This window comes from Piliocolobus tephrosceles, chromosome 2, assembly GCF_002776525.5.
Source record: "Piliocolobus tephrosceles isolate RC106 chromosome 2, ASM277652v3, whole genome shotgun sequence".
In the NCBI taxonomy this organism is placed as follows: domain Eukaryota; kingdom Metazoa; phylum Chordata; class Mammalia; order Primates; family Cercopithecidae; genus Piliocolobus; species Piliocolobus tephrosceles.
The window spans coordinates 74393034-74411363 of record NC_045435.1 but is presented as its reverse complement, the minus strand read 5'-3'; the positions used below and the strand labels follow the sequence as shown (position 1 = coordinate 74411363).

At 38.2% G+C, this 18330-nt stretch overlaps 1 protein-coding gene across 2 annotated transcripts in view; it reads left to right on the top strand.

The window, feature by feature from the left end:
• The window catches only part of PTPRG (protein tyrosine phosphatase receptor type G), a 743582-nt gene that overhangs the window by 424249 nt on the left and 301003 nt on the right, over window positions 1–18330 (top strand). For both annotated transcript variants that reach the window (XM_023200598.2, XM_023200591.2), the window contains exon 3: window positions 11227–11406. In XM_023200598.2, the coding sequence (XP_023056366.1) occupies window positions 11227–11406 (180 nt within the window). The remainder of the gene's footprint in view (window positions 1–11226; window positions 11407–18330) is intronic.

The following is an 18330-nucleotide window of genomic DNA, read 5'->3' as shown; positions in this document are numbered from 1 at the left end:
ATTGTATTTGATTTTATCAGTCTTTTTTGACTTCTAGTTAATATGTAGAAATGCTTTCCCTACTCTAATTCTTCCAACAACTGCTTCTTATACATTTATATATTTATTTTAAACATTTAAATCTTGGATTCATTTGAGGTTTGTCCTAGAGTAAGGTCATCTACTTTTGGACCATTGCATAGTATTATGTAATAAAATATTTAAGTTTGCTTAGCAAGTTTCTAGTGGTGGATATTTGCATTATTGCCAGTTATTTCATATTATAAACATTGCTGAAATTTAATTTGCTTTCTTGTAAACATATGTATTAAGTTACTAGTACATAAGGTATGCAGATGTACATATTACCTATATGCTGTATTTCTGCCAGGGAAGCAATATTTTGTGATTGAGAGCCAAGGTTAACAAACAGTTTCTGTAAGGGCAGATGATAAATATTTTAGACTTTGCTGTCTCTTTTAAAACTACTCAAATCTGCTCATTAGACAATATATGAATGAATGGATATGGCCAATTTCCAATAAAACTGTTTATAAAAACAGGTGGTGGGCTGGATTCGACTCACTGGCCGTAGTTTGCAAACGCCTGTTTTAGAGCATGGTTTAGTCCCATAGATCTGGAATGGACTGTTTGATCTTACGCATACTACACGAGGGCAAGTTTTCTAGCTTCTCAGCCTCGATTTCATTATCTGTAAAATGGGGAAGCTAGGGCATATTTAACACAAATTGTTGAAAGGATCAAAGAAGATAAAATGTAGAAAGTTTTCATTACAATGAATATCGTGAATATTCTCCAAATGGATGATGAATTGTTGATGTTAGTTATTTGATAGCAGAGGTGGGACTTGGTTTTTAAACATAAAACATAAAAACTCAGCTATCAAGATAATTTAGATTTTGATGCAGTATGGTTGATTATTGATTTTTCCTTTTGGTTCAGAGTCCATTAGTCTTTGCACAGCACTGTTACTGATAATATCTTTCTTTGTCTGCTCATCATAGATTTTTTGAGCTCATTTCAAATTTTACGACACTATTGAAATATTATTTATTTTGATAACTGAGTTTTTGGTGAGTGCCTTGTTTGCCTTACCCTAGTCCTATCCCTATTGAACAGATATAAAGATAGACAAGTCTCTGACATCATGGAGCTTATTTTCTCATCAACCTTGTACTGGGAAGAGAAATTAACAAAGCTAACGAAATAGAGAGTGGCTAGTGTGCTATTTTAGATAATCAGGTCAGAAGGCCTCTCTGATTAGGTGATTTTTATGACTGTTATTTCTGCTAAAATCTCTCTAGTTTTTTTCCTAGGTCCCATTTACTGGAAGTTACTTACACTACGAATTTATCGAAATAGAGAGAAGTACAAATTAAAGTCAACTATTCACAGTGTGACAGCGGGACACAGAATTCATCATGTTGTTTCGGCTTTACCTCATAAATATGGTGTTTTATGTCTAGGCATTTCCCCAGATAGCATTTAGTAGTTAATATATTTTAGAGGAAACATTCCTCCTTTTATGGTTGTCACAGGAAGTAAGTTAGTCATCCTGTCTGCACCCTCTGAAGCGTTTCCTAGTCCCACATCCCATCCACACCAGGCCCCTGTGCTGTTGAGTGAGTGCCTTGTAAAACTGTTTCTAATTTCTTTTATCCTCTCAGTCTTCATGTCAGTGGGTTAGGATACAGACCCTCAGCCCTCTTAAACACCAGACTCCCAATTCTGTCTCTGGGAATTTTTCCCTTTTCCTGCTTGTGATTGAAATTTCTCATGAGCTTGAGCATATTTTTAAATTTTAAACAAAACCTTGTGGAGCATGATACTGAGTAATGGCGTGAAAAGCCCTTCCATACAAAGACAGGAAATCCTGGCCATGTTTAAACCAGACTTTAACTGGCAGTTTTGTTTTGCTCTCTGGGTTGCATCTGTGACTTTTCAGAATAAGGCATGCCCACCTCAGCAAGTCTTCCCCACATGATAACTTGAGTGGTGGCATGTCTCCGAGGCAGAAAACTTCAGCAAGAGGCAACTATTCCCATTAAGTGCTTCATGGATTCTTATCCCATGACCACTGTGTTAACAGAGCAAAAATTTACAGCAATGGACTTCAGAGCTTGTTTCTTCTTCTTTTGTCTAAATGAGATCTTTAAAACTTTAGCCAAGTTCATCCTTCTCTTATAGGGAAAGAAGATAGGAAGAAATAGGGAGAAGGAGGAGGGAATTTAGGGTTGTTATTTTTACATATTCTATCGAAAATGCATTCCTGATTTTTATCTTTATAATTTGACATTTTCGTCTCAGTGAAAACATTGCATAATTTAAGTGTTGATCTTCTTAAACCAGCATTTTGATTATATCCTATATTTATTAGTTACAAATAGCAGAAAGCCTACTCAGATGGGTTAAAATACAAAGGCAGTTAAAACTGAAAAGTCTAGAGATAAAATTTAAATTTCAGACATGGTTTGGTCAGATCTTCCTCTCTATTTTTCCCCCTTTCTCTTGTTACTGTCTTTTTACTTTTCAGTTTCGGCCTTCAGCTGCTTGCCTCCTGATTGCAAGTCATTCTGCTCCCTTCTTTCTTCATTCACTTTCAAGGGAGGAGGGCCTCTTCTCCCCCACAGACACTGAACAAAATTTTGGGCCTTGCCTTGTGAGTAGTACCAACCTAAACCAGTCCCTCTGTGTTAGTCCGTTCTCATGCTGCTATGAAGAAATACTTGAGACTGGGTAATTTATAAAGAAAAGAGGTTCAGTTGACTCATAGTTCCACATGGCTGGGGAGGCCTCGGGAAACTTACAGTCATGGCAGAAGGCACCTCTTCACTGGGCGGCAGGACAGAGAATGAGTGCCCAGAAAAGGGGGAAACCTCTTAGAAAACCCTCACATCTCGTGAGAACTCACTCAGTATCACTGGAACAGGATGGAGGAAACTGCCCATATGACTCACTTTTCTCCACCTGGTTGCTTCCATGACACATGGGGATTACGGGAACTACAATTCATGAGGACATAGCCAAACCATATCACCCACTGAACTGAGAGATCTTCCAGGTACTAATTGGCTTAGGCCTGGGTTAACACCCTTTCCTGATTCAGTCTCTTGTCAAGGAGGATGAGATGCCACTCATTGCCATATACTAGTCAGGTGCCATTTCTGAAGCTGGGTCAGGGTCATGCCATTTAGATATTAGTATTTGGATGTGTGTTCCTAGAGGAAAGTATGGATAATCGTGTTTAGTGAGTACTTGGTATGTGCCAAGTACTGTTGGACATGCTCTTAGTGTAAATCATTTATTAAACCCTTATCACATCCTCACGGTTACTTTTAGTAAGGTACTTGGTGGGGTTTGGAGGTCGGCTGGACTATCAACAAATACTTGGTGTCTATTTGATTCTTCCAGGTATTACAGGATGTGCTCTGATTGAATTTAGAACTCTTAGGAGCTTTAGAGGTGATCTAATGTAACCCTGTAATTTACGTGTAACAAAATCGAATTTTATATTCGATTGCCATATTCGTGTCCGCTCTCTAGAGATGAAACTAGAATGGAAAGAGCAAATATGTGACATGACTGTCCCCCTTGAAAGATATTGCTCATTAATCTTGTCTTTATGAGTAACTAATCATACAATTTGTGAGTTATTTGGAGTCAACATGCAAGGTAAAGCTTACTTGTTATCCTTGAACTAGAACTCAAGATGCCAGTCACCTTGCCCGGTGCTCTTTGTACTCTGCCGTGTGACCTTTTGAATCCTTGGATGATTGTTTCCATTAGGTCTTGATAGAAAGTCGGGATTCTAAAAGAACATATTAGTGTCAAAATGTTGACTATTTGAGGGTGTACCTAACTTTAAGGTTGAAAGCTTCGGGTCTGGAACCAACTCATCCATTTTATAAACACTTAAGATGTTTGGCATTGGCCAGAAAGAATTGTGATAACTTTGTTAGTATCTCAGATACTTGTTGAAACCAGTTCCATGTTGTATCTGCAAGAAGCAGGAATAAAGTTGGTACAACTTGAAGTCAGACTAGTTAGGTTTTGGGTGAATAAATGATCCCAATTATTGGTAGAAATTTTTATTGAATGTTTGGATGTGTGGTAGATTCAACTTGAAAGATATAACTTTTAAATCCCAGATGCACCTAAGCATGCATAGGTCAAAGACTTTTAAGTCTTTGAAGGACCTTCAGAATCTTGCAGTGTGTGGATGGCATGCATGTTCGTGGTTTGTACCCTAATAATGTCATATTATGCACCCATGCAGGCATCACTAAATCAGTCAACTCCTTTTGAGCCTTTACTCAGCCTAGAAGTCTGTGACTCAGAACTAAAAGGTAGCCATTATCGCCATCTTTACACTTTTTAATACCCTCCTTTTCCAGAATAGTAAAATAGGCTCCAGAGAAGCTTTTACCATCAGGATTAGAGTCTGGGACCTCCAGTTTAGGCTTTGGTACTGAATGAAATTTTACCTGAAATAGTTTTAACATCCAGTCCTGAAATAGACACCCTGGGAAATTAGACAGATAATGGTATTAAAAAATGAACAAAGTAGTTTGTATTTCTGATGTTATTGTCTGCTATTACTTCTGTTATTATGGTTAGTTGTTGATAGTTTTCTTAAAGCACACCTTGATATGAAATGGAGCACTGCAGTTTTTACACCTAAAATTTAAAACCAAAAAAAGTGTAAACGTATTTCATTGTCTGCAAAGTAACTTTATATTTTCTTAACTGGCTTAAAATTTAGAATATTTCTATCAACAAAGTTGAACAGCTTTATAACTGAGTATGAATAAAGTAAAAATAGTGGCAAGCAGCAATATGCATGCCTTTTAAGACTTTTTCCATTTTTCATGTACACACAAACAATAAATGCACAAGAAGTAATTAAGCTACCAGTACTGGAGAATGCAAAAGAATTGTAAGCAGAATCCCATAAAGATTTTAATTAAACATGGAATAATTTAAACATGTGTATTAGATTTGGGATAAAAAGCATTAATTATAATAGTAGGTAATAAATGATATACATAATTTTGGATTGTTGCTGTTGGTTAAAAGTAGACAGCAAGATGCAGAGTAATAAGACCAGATTCAGGTAATATTTTTAATATAAGTTTATTGAGGGAGGCATTAATAAGCATATTTGACTAGAAACAGCACATACATGTATATTAGTTTTGTTTTTAATTAGATTTAGACAGAATTCATTATTTTTAATGGCTTTTCATTAGAATAGAAACCATTATTTGGATCTATTATGGTAAAATAAATTCAAGGTACATGCTTATTTTCAGCAAAGAACTTCTTATGTATTTAAAGAAACCACCGTTTGGACCATGAATCATAGATAGGTATGTGAAATTCCTTGCTTTTAGACAAAAGTATGATTTCTATGCTCATACAACTTTTAGGTCAGTTATTAACAGAGAACTATACTGAAGTGAGACAGTTTGCTTAAATTGTAGAAAATTCTTGTTGCTGACCAGTGTTATTTGTCCTTATTTGAACGTTTCAAGTAGTATGGCTGGGGGTGATGGTCGGGCCACATTAAGGTATTTCTTGCAGATTTTTATTTAATATTTGTTTGAATAGAATCAACTAGCACTGATTTAAAATTTATATGTGTGAACCAAGTCCTTTGGGCTAAATCTGCCTTAAAGAAACTGAGCATGAAGTGAGGTCTCAGACTCAAGCCCAGATTTACGGTATTTGCCATTATTTTCACGTGAGGAATTCTGTCTGCCTTAAACAGGCCAGTTGGAATTAATCTCCAGTCGTGTGATTTATTCTCCCTACTGTAGAAATATGTCTTCCTGACGCTAGTCTAATAAATTGTAACATCTCAAAGTGAGAAACATACAGTGACTTGTGAGTGGCACAATAAGGAGGTAGAAGTGGGTTATTTTATTGCACAAATGAGCTATAGATTAAGCTAATGATGTTTTTCTTAATGACAACTTTAAAAACTGACTTTCTCCAACTTTATATAAGGTTTCTGTATAAGCTTAAATAATATCACCCATGAACTTGATTATTTTCTTTACGCTAGTCTCGTTTCCTTCGTCTTTTGTGTGTGCAGGCTCCCTTTATCCAAAAAGGATGTGATAATCATCCCAGAATTACCCATAAATCAGTGCCCATCTTCCTCATATATCATGCCACAGACACAGCCTAAATGCATACTAGTAAATCCAGTAAAGCCTGTATAGTAAAATTTAACTCATTTAGCACAACTTTCATTTTACCTGTCTTCTATGCAGTTTCCTCCATAATTTCTTCATTTCTTTGGCAGAGCAGCCACAAAAGAATGACCTTTTGACAAGGACCTACTAGGAACCCAACATGGGTGTGTTTACTGTTAACTGAACGCCAAACTTTACTCAGAGCTCATGAGTTTTTCCATTTATTTTTGTTTTTGATTCCACCATTCAATCTAGAACACCATACTCTATTTATTATCTGTGCCTCCTTAATCTTCTCTGGTCTCTGACAGTGCTTTAGTCTTTCTCATGACCTTGACACTTTTGAGGAGTGTCTGTCGGTTATATAGAATGTTCCGCATTTTGGGTTTGTCTGATGTATTCCCCATCATTATACCAGGGTTGTAAATTTTTGGAAAGGATACCACGGAGGTAATTTGCCCTTCTTACCACTTCCTGTCAGATGTCCAAGGTAGCCATGTGGTCTCAGTGGGGATGTTAACCTTCATCGCTTGACTGAGTTGATGTTTGCTAGGCCTCTCCACTGAGAACATACTACATCTAGCCAAAGATGGGATTAAGCTCTTCTTCCAAGAGGGGCAAACTCTACTTTTGACTGTTGGCCTCTGCCCAAATGGAAAATGCCTATAAGATGACCACAGGCTAGTAAACTTCTCTGCACTGCAGGAAGTGACTTCACTCAAGTGTCATAAGTTCTCTCCTGGGGAGGTGGGGCCCCTCCTCTCCCTTTGCATGCCATGAAATGCTTGCACCCACCTTCCTTAGCTACATGTCTGTTCCATCCATTGCCTAGTCAGTTTCTTGACAGTCTGCTGTACATTTACAAGCCAGTAATAAAGGCAGTAATTATTGCAGGCAGCACTTACTGAACTTATAGTGTTTGATAATGCTCTAAACACATGGATTATTTAATATAATCCTTTCAGCCACCCTTTGGTGTCTGGGCACCTAACTGTACAGAGGAGGGGCTGTGAGCCACAGGTAGCTTAATTTGTCCAAGGGAACTGGGGCAGCCCCGCTCCTTTGTTCCCATTTCTCAGCACTGTGTCTAGGACTGAGCAAGTGTTGATTCTGTATTTAAGTTGATACAGTGATGGATTGATCATTAAGACTCAATTTCCTGTTTGATTGACCTTCTTTGATTACAGAGGTGTGTTAAAGCATAGAAAAAAATAAGAGCGGTTTTAAAAATGATGATGCTTCACAGAAGGCCAAGAGTGTGCCACTCTTGCTTTCGAAAGTGCACCCTTTCTTTAAAAAGCCATAGTCACCTTTGCTGGGCTTGTTAAATGTGCACATGGATTCTTTCATAGACATCGCATATTTGCAGCTTATTTTACCTTGTAACAGTTCAAACTAATTTAATATATTATTGAAGAACAAAAAGGAGTATTTACTCCTGAAGTTGACATCCTGGCTCTGGAGACCAAGGGAGTGAGGAATACTTAGCAAGAAGTCAGTAGATAGATGTGTAAACTAAAACAAAAATAATGTGGAGAAAACATAGTAGTGTCATTAGAAAGTGGAACTCTGCCACTCTTTAATCTCTTCTTTCAGTTCTCTCTTCTTTCAATTCATTTATTTGTACCTAAAAATACATTTTAAGGGCTTACTATATGTGAGCCCCTGTGATAGGCATTGGAATGAAGTTGTACAACATATAGAAGGAACCAGTTCTCAGAGTTTACCACTAGTGGGGAAGACAGACATTTAGGTATAAATGGTAAATTATACAGTAGTGATAATGGGGTCCAAAGGAAACCAAGAACCCCCGTGTGTCCCTCACAAAGGGATGTTTACCCTGAGATCAAACTTTTAGCCAGGGGTTTCAGGTGTGTTTATTGAATTCATTAAAAAAAATATAGTTATCATCTCATGTTGAATGAGAAACACTATTACATTGCCTTGGAACTTAGAGGTTGGCAGTATGTCTCAATCAAAATCTCATTTCTTTAAGACTTTCAGCAGGTGAACAGGAAGTTACTTTTGGCAACTCAGACTGCCCTGTGGTTTTTACCCCTGCCCTTACCTCTCCCCTTTTAAGAACACAGACTTGTGTACTAGATTAACGTGTTGGAGTTGGTGAGCCATTCAGAAGGGTCTTGCTGTCAAAATGCAGATGTCCTGTTACTTCTAAAAAAGAGTCAGTACGAGGAAACTAAAGTACAAGTGACTCTTATTCTTATTATAGATGGGTAATACCATGTCTGAGAGAGGAAGGCTTCTTCTCAAGTGTTCATCTCTTCCCAACTAGCTTTAAGTTAACCATAGTCTTTATTTAGTATGTTTTTTTTTTTACATAAAAACATTTATTCAAATTTGTGAAAAACAAAGCATTCAATACTATGAGTCTTGTGGAACTGCAAATGATTAATGGTATAATTCTCAGTCTTTTGTAAAGAGTCTTAACACCAAAGAGATTTATACAGTGTGGAATGGCAATGGTGCTTCGATGTGAGAATAGATAATCAATACCTGCAAGCTTAGAAAAAGTGTTCTATTTCCTCTGCTAATGACATAGGGGTTTTTGCAAGGCAAGAGTGTCTGAAGCATGAAGTACTCCAAAGAAGAATTAATTTGAAATCTGAAGTGGAAGATCAGTTTCAATTAAAATTGCACTTGAACGTATATTGGGTGGAAGTGTGAAAGCGAGCATATAGTCAGCTTAAATCTTCAGATTGTTACCAGTGAATAAATGAATCCCACTGGTATGAACCCTGATTATATTTTTATAGAGTGATAAATTATATTTTACCCATGTCTGGAAGGTTATGAGAAATAATATGAATGGCAAGTACTTTTCTGACGTTGCAGAGTATTTTTTAAATTGTTAGTAGTAGAAGGATAATTATCAGGTATCTGTTTTTACAAATGATGGCTTGCATCTATTATTTGAGTCATAGATATTTGGATTTATTTTACTGTGTTCTGTATCATTTTTCCCTGTTGAGTATAATTTTATTGTAAGTTTTTAGAAGGCATGCATACATACACATATGATATTATGATATTAAAACATTAGTTTCCATAATTTGGATTTATAAGCTCAGTTGTGGCTAAGTAAAATTCCTATTTTGGTCAGCCGTCTGATAAATCAACCATCACTTTATTTGGCTTTTCAATGAATTCTTTTGGCATCTGGAAGAAAATTTAAGCTGTAGACAGGATGATTGGAGCCATTCCTTATGTCTTCTTCCCCTCTTTTTTTTTTTTTTTTTTTCTTCTTCAAATATATAGATGCAAGATGAAAATAAAGTTTGGCCAAAATAAAAGTTGGCTAAATATAGGGCAAATGCATACTATCCCTTTGTGATTCATCACAGACAGGGAATTTGACAAAGAGGTAAAAAAAAGACATGAGTGAAAAGCCTATGACAATTTAGTTGGAATCATGCAGTGAAGAGAATGGTGATGTTAACTTTTTTCAGATAGTAGCGTGACACTTACAAATGACTTAAGAGTGCCCCAAGTTTGCTAGACCTTTGCCAATCAGCGAACATGTTCATTCGGATAGTCTGTTTTTATCTTACTCTTTGGAATGAGGATTAGGGAGAATGACTTAAGCATTAGAGTGAGGCTGAGGTATTTTCCAGAAAGCAAAAATATGCATCATTTTTAAGGAGCTATATCCATTGCTCTTGCATGCTCTTTCCATGACGGAAAATACTTTCTGTGATTGTCCCATTTTTCTTGTACCCTTGTTTATATCTACTGTGAGCTGTTACCAGTTTTTGGGGAATGGGGAAAGCTATGGCAAAGGATGCAGGATGGTCACTCATGTGGGCTCTTATTTAGTGGTAGGGAGATTTACCTACACTACTAAACTAACAAGTTGGACTTACCTACTAATAAACTAAACAAGATTTCTTTGTGTCTTCCATTGTACGAGGCTAGGTATACAGGAGGCATAAAAATTCCCACCCATCAACTAGTAATTCTGTATATGAATGTATATACACTAAGTGTGTATATACACACTAAGCTTTCTGATTGGGAAGCCTGTGTTTTACCTGCTAAAAATCGTAAAGTTTATTCTTACCTGATTATCCATAAAGGATTCAATCTTAATCTTTCCAGCAAAAGTTGTTTCAGCAGGCTACGCCCGCTATGTTGTGTCAACAAGGTTAAAAGTAGGATGTGGAAAAGTCTAAGAGCACGTAGTCAATGTAATAGAAACTGCTCCCATAAAATTTCATGTCCAAATAAGGCAAGGAGGCAAATGCAGTGTGTTTTCTGTATTTATGTCTGATTGGTACTTATTAGAATTATGCTTTATTGTTGTGCTTTCTTCCTTTATTTCTGTGGCATATGTCCCCCCAAAGTCTTTATCTATATGAGTGCAGAGTCCAATCTGAAAGTAACTTTATGACTGCATTTTCTGTGAGAGAGAAGGATCGAAAAGGAGAGATGAGCACCTTAACACTCAAGTGTACAAATGAAGGCCAAACTGAAAAATCTTTCACAATTAGCCAAAGGAAAAACCTGCCTTTATTGTCCCCATCATTTGTAATGCCTCTCATCTAGTTTTCTGTTGCTTTTACTTTTTTTTCCTCTTTCATGTTTACAAACTTTCATGGGCTAAGAAGACAGTTGTATTTAAGATGTTGCTCACAATAGCAAAACATGCTAACTTAATCAAGGTGCTTTTTTTTGTGAATAAATGCTCTGCTTATTTTAGGAAATATTTAAAAATTTTCAGAAATATGAACAACCCTGACAGCCCTTCTACACAACTCTCTTAATCTGGTTAAAGGTAAAGTTAGCAAATGTTTGATTGTAAATCAAGAAGCAAAACTAACTCAGGTAACATCTTTTCTGAAATCTTCTTGCCACATCAGGCAAATGGCTTCGATTCATAGTTTTCAGTACATTTGCCTCTTTGGATTGGGGACATGTTGAGAGATGCAGTGCTCAGCTTCCTAAGATTTATTCATTTCATCCCTGACCCTTGAACCGTGAGGATTGAAGTGTTGTCTTCTTTCAACAGGTGCCTATGGTCCTGAGCACTGGGTCACATCTAGTGTCAGCTGTGGGGGCCATCACCAGTCTCCTGTTGACATTTTAGACCAGCATGCGCGTGTTGGGGAAGAATACCAGGAACTGCAGCTCGATGGCTTCGACAATGAGTCTTCTAACAAAACCTGGATGAAAAACACAGGGAAAACAGGTAGACGATGTCTTCTTTATTTGTCCACAGAGCAACAGGAACTATTTTTGGATGTCTTTGGTGTTTACCTTAACCATGACTTGCTCCTTAAATAGTGTACATTGCTGTAGGGAGCCTAAATCAGTCCTTAGTTTCAGAACAAGCTGTGAGACTGGATACATCACTTTGTGGCTAATCACCCTGTGACTTCATTTTTTTGAAAAATATAAACTGTAGATAATAAAATATTATACATCTACACCTAAGGTTGTAGTGATTAAATGAGTTAACAGATGTAAGGTATGTAGAAGGACTTTCAGAAAGCTACCCAGTCTGGTAGCCACTAGCCACATATGGCTATTTCCATTTAAGTTTTAATTAAAAATTGAATAATATTAAAATTCAATCCCTCAGTCGTACTAGGTACATTTCCAGTGCTTGTCAGCCACATACGGCTAGTAACTACCCTATTGGGCAGCTCAGACAGAGGACATTCTATCATTGCAGAAAGTTCTGTCAGGTAACATTGTGCCAAATATGCAAATGAAATCAAAATTCTTATCTTTCTTGAGATTTGGTTTATTAATATTTTTTATTACTTCCGAGTACAGATGAACTGTCTCATCCCTTTGTGTATCAGACCGGCAATTTGATTCTTTCACTTGTCATTTTGGGATTTGTGAATATGCAGCATCGTCTTTTTACCATTGCTAATGCGAAGAGCTGCCTCCCTCTCAATTACTGTTGTGCAAATATCAGTTTATAGATTGTCCTTATAAGTACCTGAGAATGCCTTGCTGTGCTTTGCTGTATGATCTGAAAATAAGCTCTGGGATATTATACTACATCTCTGCTTAGTGCTACCTGGGGTTCTGTTGATGCCTAAAGATATTTTTCACTCTTATTACTTAACTACTTATAACTTTGGCCCATTAAAGCAAGTTTTTTTCTCTCTTTCTCTTTTTAAAGTGAACCCTTTGTAACCAAGGATGTCACTGCGCACCACTGTTAGTAATCCCTTTCAGGAACCTTGGCTGCCAGAGCCCTCATGCTGGGCTAAAATGACTTCACTCCTAGCCCCTTTGGTCCTATTCATGTTGTAGGTCACAAAGTTGCCTTTTTTTTTTTTTTTTTTTTTTTTAAATAACCTAACTGGCTAAATGGGCAGCTTTAGGGATCACCAGAAAAAAAACTGGTGATCCAATAATGTTATTTGTACGTATTTTTTTTTTCTTTCCTTATTTTTTTTTTTTTTTTTTTTGAGATAGAGTCTTGCTCTGTTGCCCAGGCTGGAGTTCAGTGGCACGATCTTGGTTCACTGCAACCTCCGCCTCCTAGGTTCAAGTGATTCTCCTGCCTCAGCCTCCCAAGTAGCTGGGATTAGAGGCATGTGCCACCACCCGTGGCTAGTTTTTGTGTTTTTAGTAGAGATGGAGTTTCGCCATGTTGGCCTGACTGGTCTCCAACTCCTGACCTCAGGTGATCTCCCCACCTCGACCTCCCCAAGTGCTGGGATTACAGGCATGAGCCACTGCACCTGACCTGTACGTACCTTTTCATCCTCACCTCTCTACCACCCCAGCACAGATTGTGTGCTTATTGTTGCAATTCAGAATTTATCAGTTGCCCTACTTTATGTTTTAAATACGGTGTTCTTAGGATAACTGCAATGAGATTATTTCTCTTCAGAACATCTAAATGTAGTGGACGAGAGCTTTGCCACCCTGGGTGCAATCAGAGATTGGAACTGAGTACCACCTCAGCACCACATTCTGGAAGGCTGTCAGAGACAATCACTGCGCTCTCTGATAACGGTTTTCTACTTAACTTGCAACGCTTGACAGCCTTCAGCAAAGATAACACGTTTCAGTGACAGCTTTCAGCTTGGTATCACCAATGACAGGGTTTAGACGTATGTAGGGTTCACTCAATTCAAGTTGATTCATGACCTTGGTCTTCCAGAAGCTGATTATCAATCTTTGTCACTCTCCTAGCTTCCTAGAGTGATCCACAACCTGTTGCATATCTCTTGAGTGCATGCACTTGATTTTAGAGCAAAGCTATCCAAATACGAACCCATCAGTCTCAGAAATTTCAGAAGCACAGTGTTCTGAGAAGCAGAAATAAATCTTTGTTACTCTCATACAACTAATTACTATAAAATTCACAACATAATATTAGATAGGCCAATGTATCATAAATACTCTAAGATGATTCTGCTGTAGGAAGGGTTTTTAAAGAGTGACAACCAGCTATATGCAATTTGAAACAAAGAACATGCAATATTTTTTTTAAATCTCTTGAAAGAGTTTTAACTTATGGTGGTTTAGAAACTTGGGTGCAGAAATCAACTTGTGTTGTTTTGTTTTAACACTAATATAAACTTCCTTCATTTAGTAGATCTTTTTTTTGAGACGGTCTCACTGTTGCCCCCGGCTGGAGTTCAGTGGAACAATCTCGGCTCACTGCAACCTCCGCCTCCCGGGTTGAAGCAATTCTTCCACCTCAGCAACCTGAGTAGCTGGGACTACAGGAGTGCACCACCACCCCCGGCTAATTTTTGTATTTTTAGTAGAGACGGGATTTCACCATGTTGGCCAGACTGCTCTGGAACTCCTGACCTCAAGTGATCTTCTCGTCTCAACCTCCCAAAGTGCTGGGATTATAGGCGTGAGCCACCGTGCCCTGCCAGGCCCGGCTAATTTTTATATTTTTAGTAGAGACAGGGTTTTGCCATGTTGGCCATACTGGTCTGGAACTCCTGGCTTCAAGTGATCTGCCTGCCTCAGCCTCTCAAAATGCTAGGATTGTAGGCATGAGCCACTATGCTTGGCTATTCTGTAGATCTTAACATGCCATGAGTTCATAAATTTTTTAGAATTTGGAGAAATGAGTATTCATTTGATCTATTTTGTCTGGATCATATGAATTCAACTGAACAGTACATATTAGTGCAGGCTAAATTAGGGTGGGGTTTATAATTTCCACATTGAATAATATTGACAGGCAACCTGTCTAATTCTTTTTTTTAAAGAAACCACCTATCACTGTACTACAGTTTTTTTGTTTGGTTGGTTGGTTTATTTATATATATTTTTGAGACAGAGTTTTGATCTTGTTGCCCAGGCTGAAGTACAATGGAGTGATCGTGGCTCACCACAACCTCCGCTTCCTGGGTTCAAGCAACTCTCCTGCCTCAGCCTCCCGAGTAGCTGGGATTACAGGCATGTGCCACCACGCCCGGCTAGTTTTTTGTATTTTTAGTAGAGACAGGGTTTCTCCATGTTGGTCAGGCTGGTCTTGAACTCCCGACCTCAGCAGGTGATCCACCCACCTCAGCCTCCCAAGTTCTGGGATTATAGGCATGAGCCTCCATGCCCGGCCCACTGTACTAGTTTTGAAAGATGGTACAATTAAGAGAAATGGGTTAAAGGGGTCATGGTATCTGCATTATTTTTTACAACTGCATGTGAATCTGCTATTCTGAGAAAAATTAAAAGTTTAAATTTAAAAAAATTTGTGTATCATGAGCCACATGGCCTGCCTTTGTGCCATCCATTTTATATCTATCTTGCATACCTAGATGAACTTTCGTAAATCATTAATTTTTAAGCAACACATATTTTTCTTCTCTAAAATTATTTTAGAGTATTTTCTGGAACTTTATATTCCAGGAAATAAATTCAAGAGGGAGTATTTATTTTTTTCTGATGGAAATTTACAGGTCACTTATCTGTAAAATAGACTCTGTCTTTTGTATATTAAAATATGAATATAGAAAGTTAATATTTAAAGCGGCCTATTACATACAGACAGTAACTCTCCCATAAAACAGCTTAAATGTTCAGATCTGTCTTAACCCCCTGAGAGTGCTATATATCCTATCCAGCATAATCAATAGAGCAACTTGGTTGTACCTAACCCACTTCTCGAAAGTTGTCTAAAATATCTTCACAAGACAGATAGCATCTCTCTGTTTCTTCCTGAGGAGCCGTAACTATCTATTGTGCCAGTTCCCATTTGATTTCATCTAAAGTTATTTCCCTTTCTTTCATTTTTGTAGAATGAAAAGATAATGCATTCATCAAGAACATTTCAAGACAATCTTGCTGTTCCTAGCATTAGCTTCCAGCAAAAAGATCAGAATTTAATACTTAGATGTTGCTTCTGATGTATGTTAATAAGACATGGTCTTCTATGAATTTTAACTATTGGGAGGAGTGTTTTTTTTTTTAAACTACTTTTTCTTACATCCCACACTGAGGACAAATAGTAAATGTGTTTACCACAAGACATGCTATTTTCATCTTCTCTCATTATATTGGTTTATTATATTTTTTCTTTGCCGACATTCTTTCCTATTTGTCTGCATATGCCATAGTGCCTGACACAGATGAATTCAAAATATTCAGTTCACAGAAGAATCATTGGGAGGGAAACTATAGAAGGGGAAGTCAAGAGTCATTTTCTAGTATGTTACTGTGCCCATAAAACTAAGGCAAGTATTTTAGGACACTGTTGCATTGAGTTTATTTTACCTGGCTCTTAGAAGTTTTCAGTAGAGTAGCAACTTAAGAGCACACAGAGGCAAGCTAAGTAATGAACAAACTAATTGCTAGCTGGTAAAAAGAGAAAAATAAAATCTTAACAACCTTGGTCATTTCCACATGCTATTTCCCTAACTGCGCTTGTGATCCAAGCTAAGTGTTGGAGGAGGATGTGGCTCTGCTCAGACACAGGCCAGGGGTAGCCACCCCTCCCCAAGGTCAAGCAAGTGTCTGGAGTTGAAAGACACTCTTTGCCCTATTGTTCATTGTAGAACCCCACTCAAGCTAACTGCTGCCTCTCTACAGCCCTGAAGAGCCACTTGTCTCTTCCAAGGTCAGTGGAGACAAGGATGTGTGAGCCTTACTGAGAGTCAGCACCAGGCTACCACTTTAGATGGGCACCTTACAGGGTCTTTTCTTTTCTTTTTTCTTTTTTTTTTTTTTTATTTGAGACAGAGTCTTGCTATGTGGCCCAGGCTGAAGTGCAGTGTCACCATCTTGGTTCACTGCAACCTCTGTCTCCCAGGTTCAGGCGATTCTTATGTCCCAGCCTCCCAAGTAGCTGGAGTTACAGGTGCATGCCACCACGCTGAACTAATTTTTATATTTTTAGTAGAAATGGGGTTTCTCCATGTTGGCCAGGCTGGTCTTGAACTCGCAGCCTCAAGCAATCTGCCCCACCTCGGCCTCCCAAAGTGCTGGGATTACAGGCACGAGCCACCACGCCCGGCTCATTACCAGGTTTTCAATAGCAGTCTTCATGATGTCTGATTTCCCTCCAAAACTGATGGACTTTTGTGCCTAGCCCCCATGCAAGATGTGATCCCACAGTGGCATGGTTGCTCAAGTGTAACACGGATGCCTTTAATAATCAAGAGATTGGTTAGGAAGTTTCTAGGAAAAGTGTGTTTTTGTGTATGTGAGGGGGTTGTGGGTATGGGGGTATGTGTGTGTGTCTTTATATATTTCTGATAGTTTGGGCTTTCTGTTTTTTTCTTTCTTTCCTTCTTTCTGTTTTGGAGTCTCACTCATTGTGTTGCTAGACTGGAGGGCAGTGGCGCAATCTTGGCTCACCGCAACCTCTGCCTATTCTTTGTATTCTGTTGGACTCACATGTCTTTCTCTATGGATCTCTCCATGAGCTTTTACCTTTTTTGTGGTTTCATTCTCTCCCACATTTCCTCCTGTGTCTTCTCCTTGCATTTGCCTCCCCGGGGGCATGTCTCTGTCTCTCTGCCTCATTGTGCCTGTTTTCACTGCCTGCTCCTAGCGTTGTCCCACTTCTCTCCTTCCTGTCTTCCTTCCTTAGAGCTGGCCATAGAAGAGAACTGAAGTTTAAAAAATGTTTTCATTTATTGTATCTATGGAGTAGATTTTGATATTGACAGTAATAACCTAAATGTGTTCTTATTTCAATAAAACCTCTCTTATCCCTAATAATATTGGATGAGGAGGGCCTGGATAAGTGAAATACATGAATGATTCCCCAAATGTATTTTTGGGAGGGTCTCAAACTCACCTGGTGCCAATCATTACTTTTATTTTTATTATAACACTTCCATAGCCTCCTCAATGTAATGATCCTTAATAGGTGTAAACATGGGACGATGATGGTAGACCATTGTGGAGTCATCATTCCTTGATCAACGGTTGCTTTTTTACTCTGAGTTTTGTTTGTGTCACTAATAAATAGGTCATTTCACTTACAAAGAGGCTGCCAAGCTTCTGATTAAGAGCAGAACATCAGCCAAGTAGACAGATGTTTGGAAACATCTGGGCCCTTGGCATTGTTTATGTTGGGCATGCCTAATATAAACAGTGTCTTTGTGGTACCCTGGGGCATCTCCGATTAGCCTAAGGTTGCCCAGAAAAAGAAAATGTAAGTTTAATTTTTAAAATCCATTATTTATTTGGGGAACGCTAGGTGTGCTTTTGCTCTGCTTTATAAATTTTCCTGTTTCAAAGGCCCACATTCTTGGGTTCTTTCATTCTAATACTATCCAGCTTTACCTGAATCCTGGAATTGAGCTTGGAGCTATTTCCCTGGGTCAGTCTTTGGCTAGGTACTCTGCAAGCTGTGTTTCCTGTCTGCTAAGCTCCATTTTCTTTGTTATGCCCACAGCCTCAGTCCCCAAGTTCAGGTGGTAGGAACTAGTTTTTGTGTAGACAGAAGCCTGATTAACCAATTACCCTGAATGTTACAGGCCATTTTTTGAAGAACTGTTTTTTTTTTAGGGTACAGCGTTCTCTGCTAGACTCCTCCATCTTTCATGTCTTATATGGTTAAAGTGTTAACTAATCCACCTTGTTCATCTCACCTAGTTTAGCAGTGAGTTAACTGAGACCCAGGATATTCTTGTGGTTTATCGTCTCTTGGATATCTGAGGTTGCTCTGACT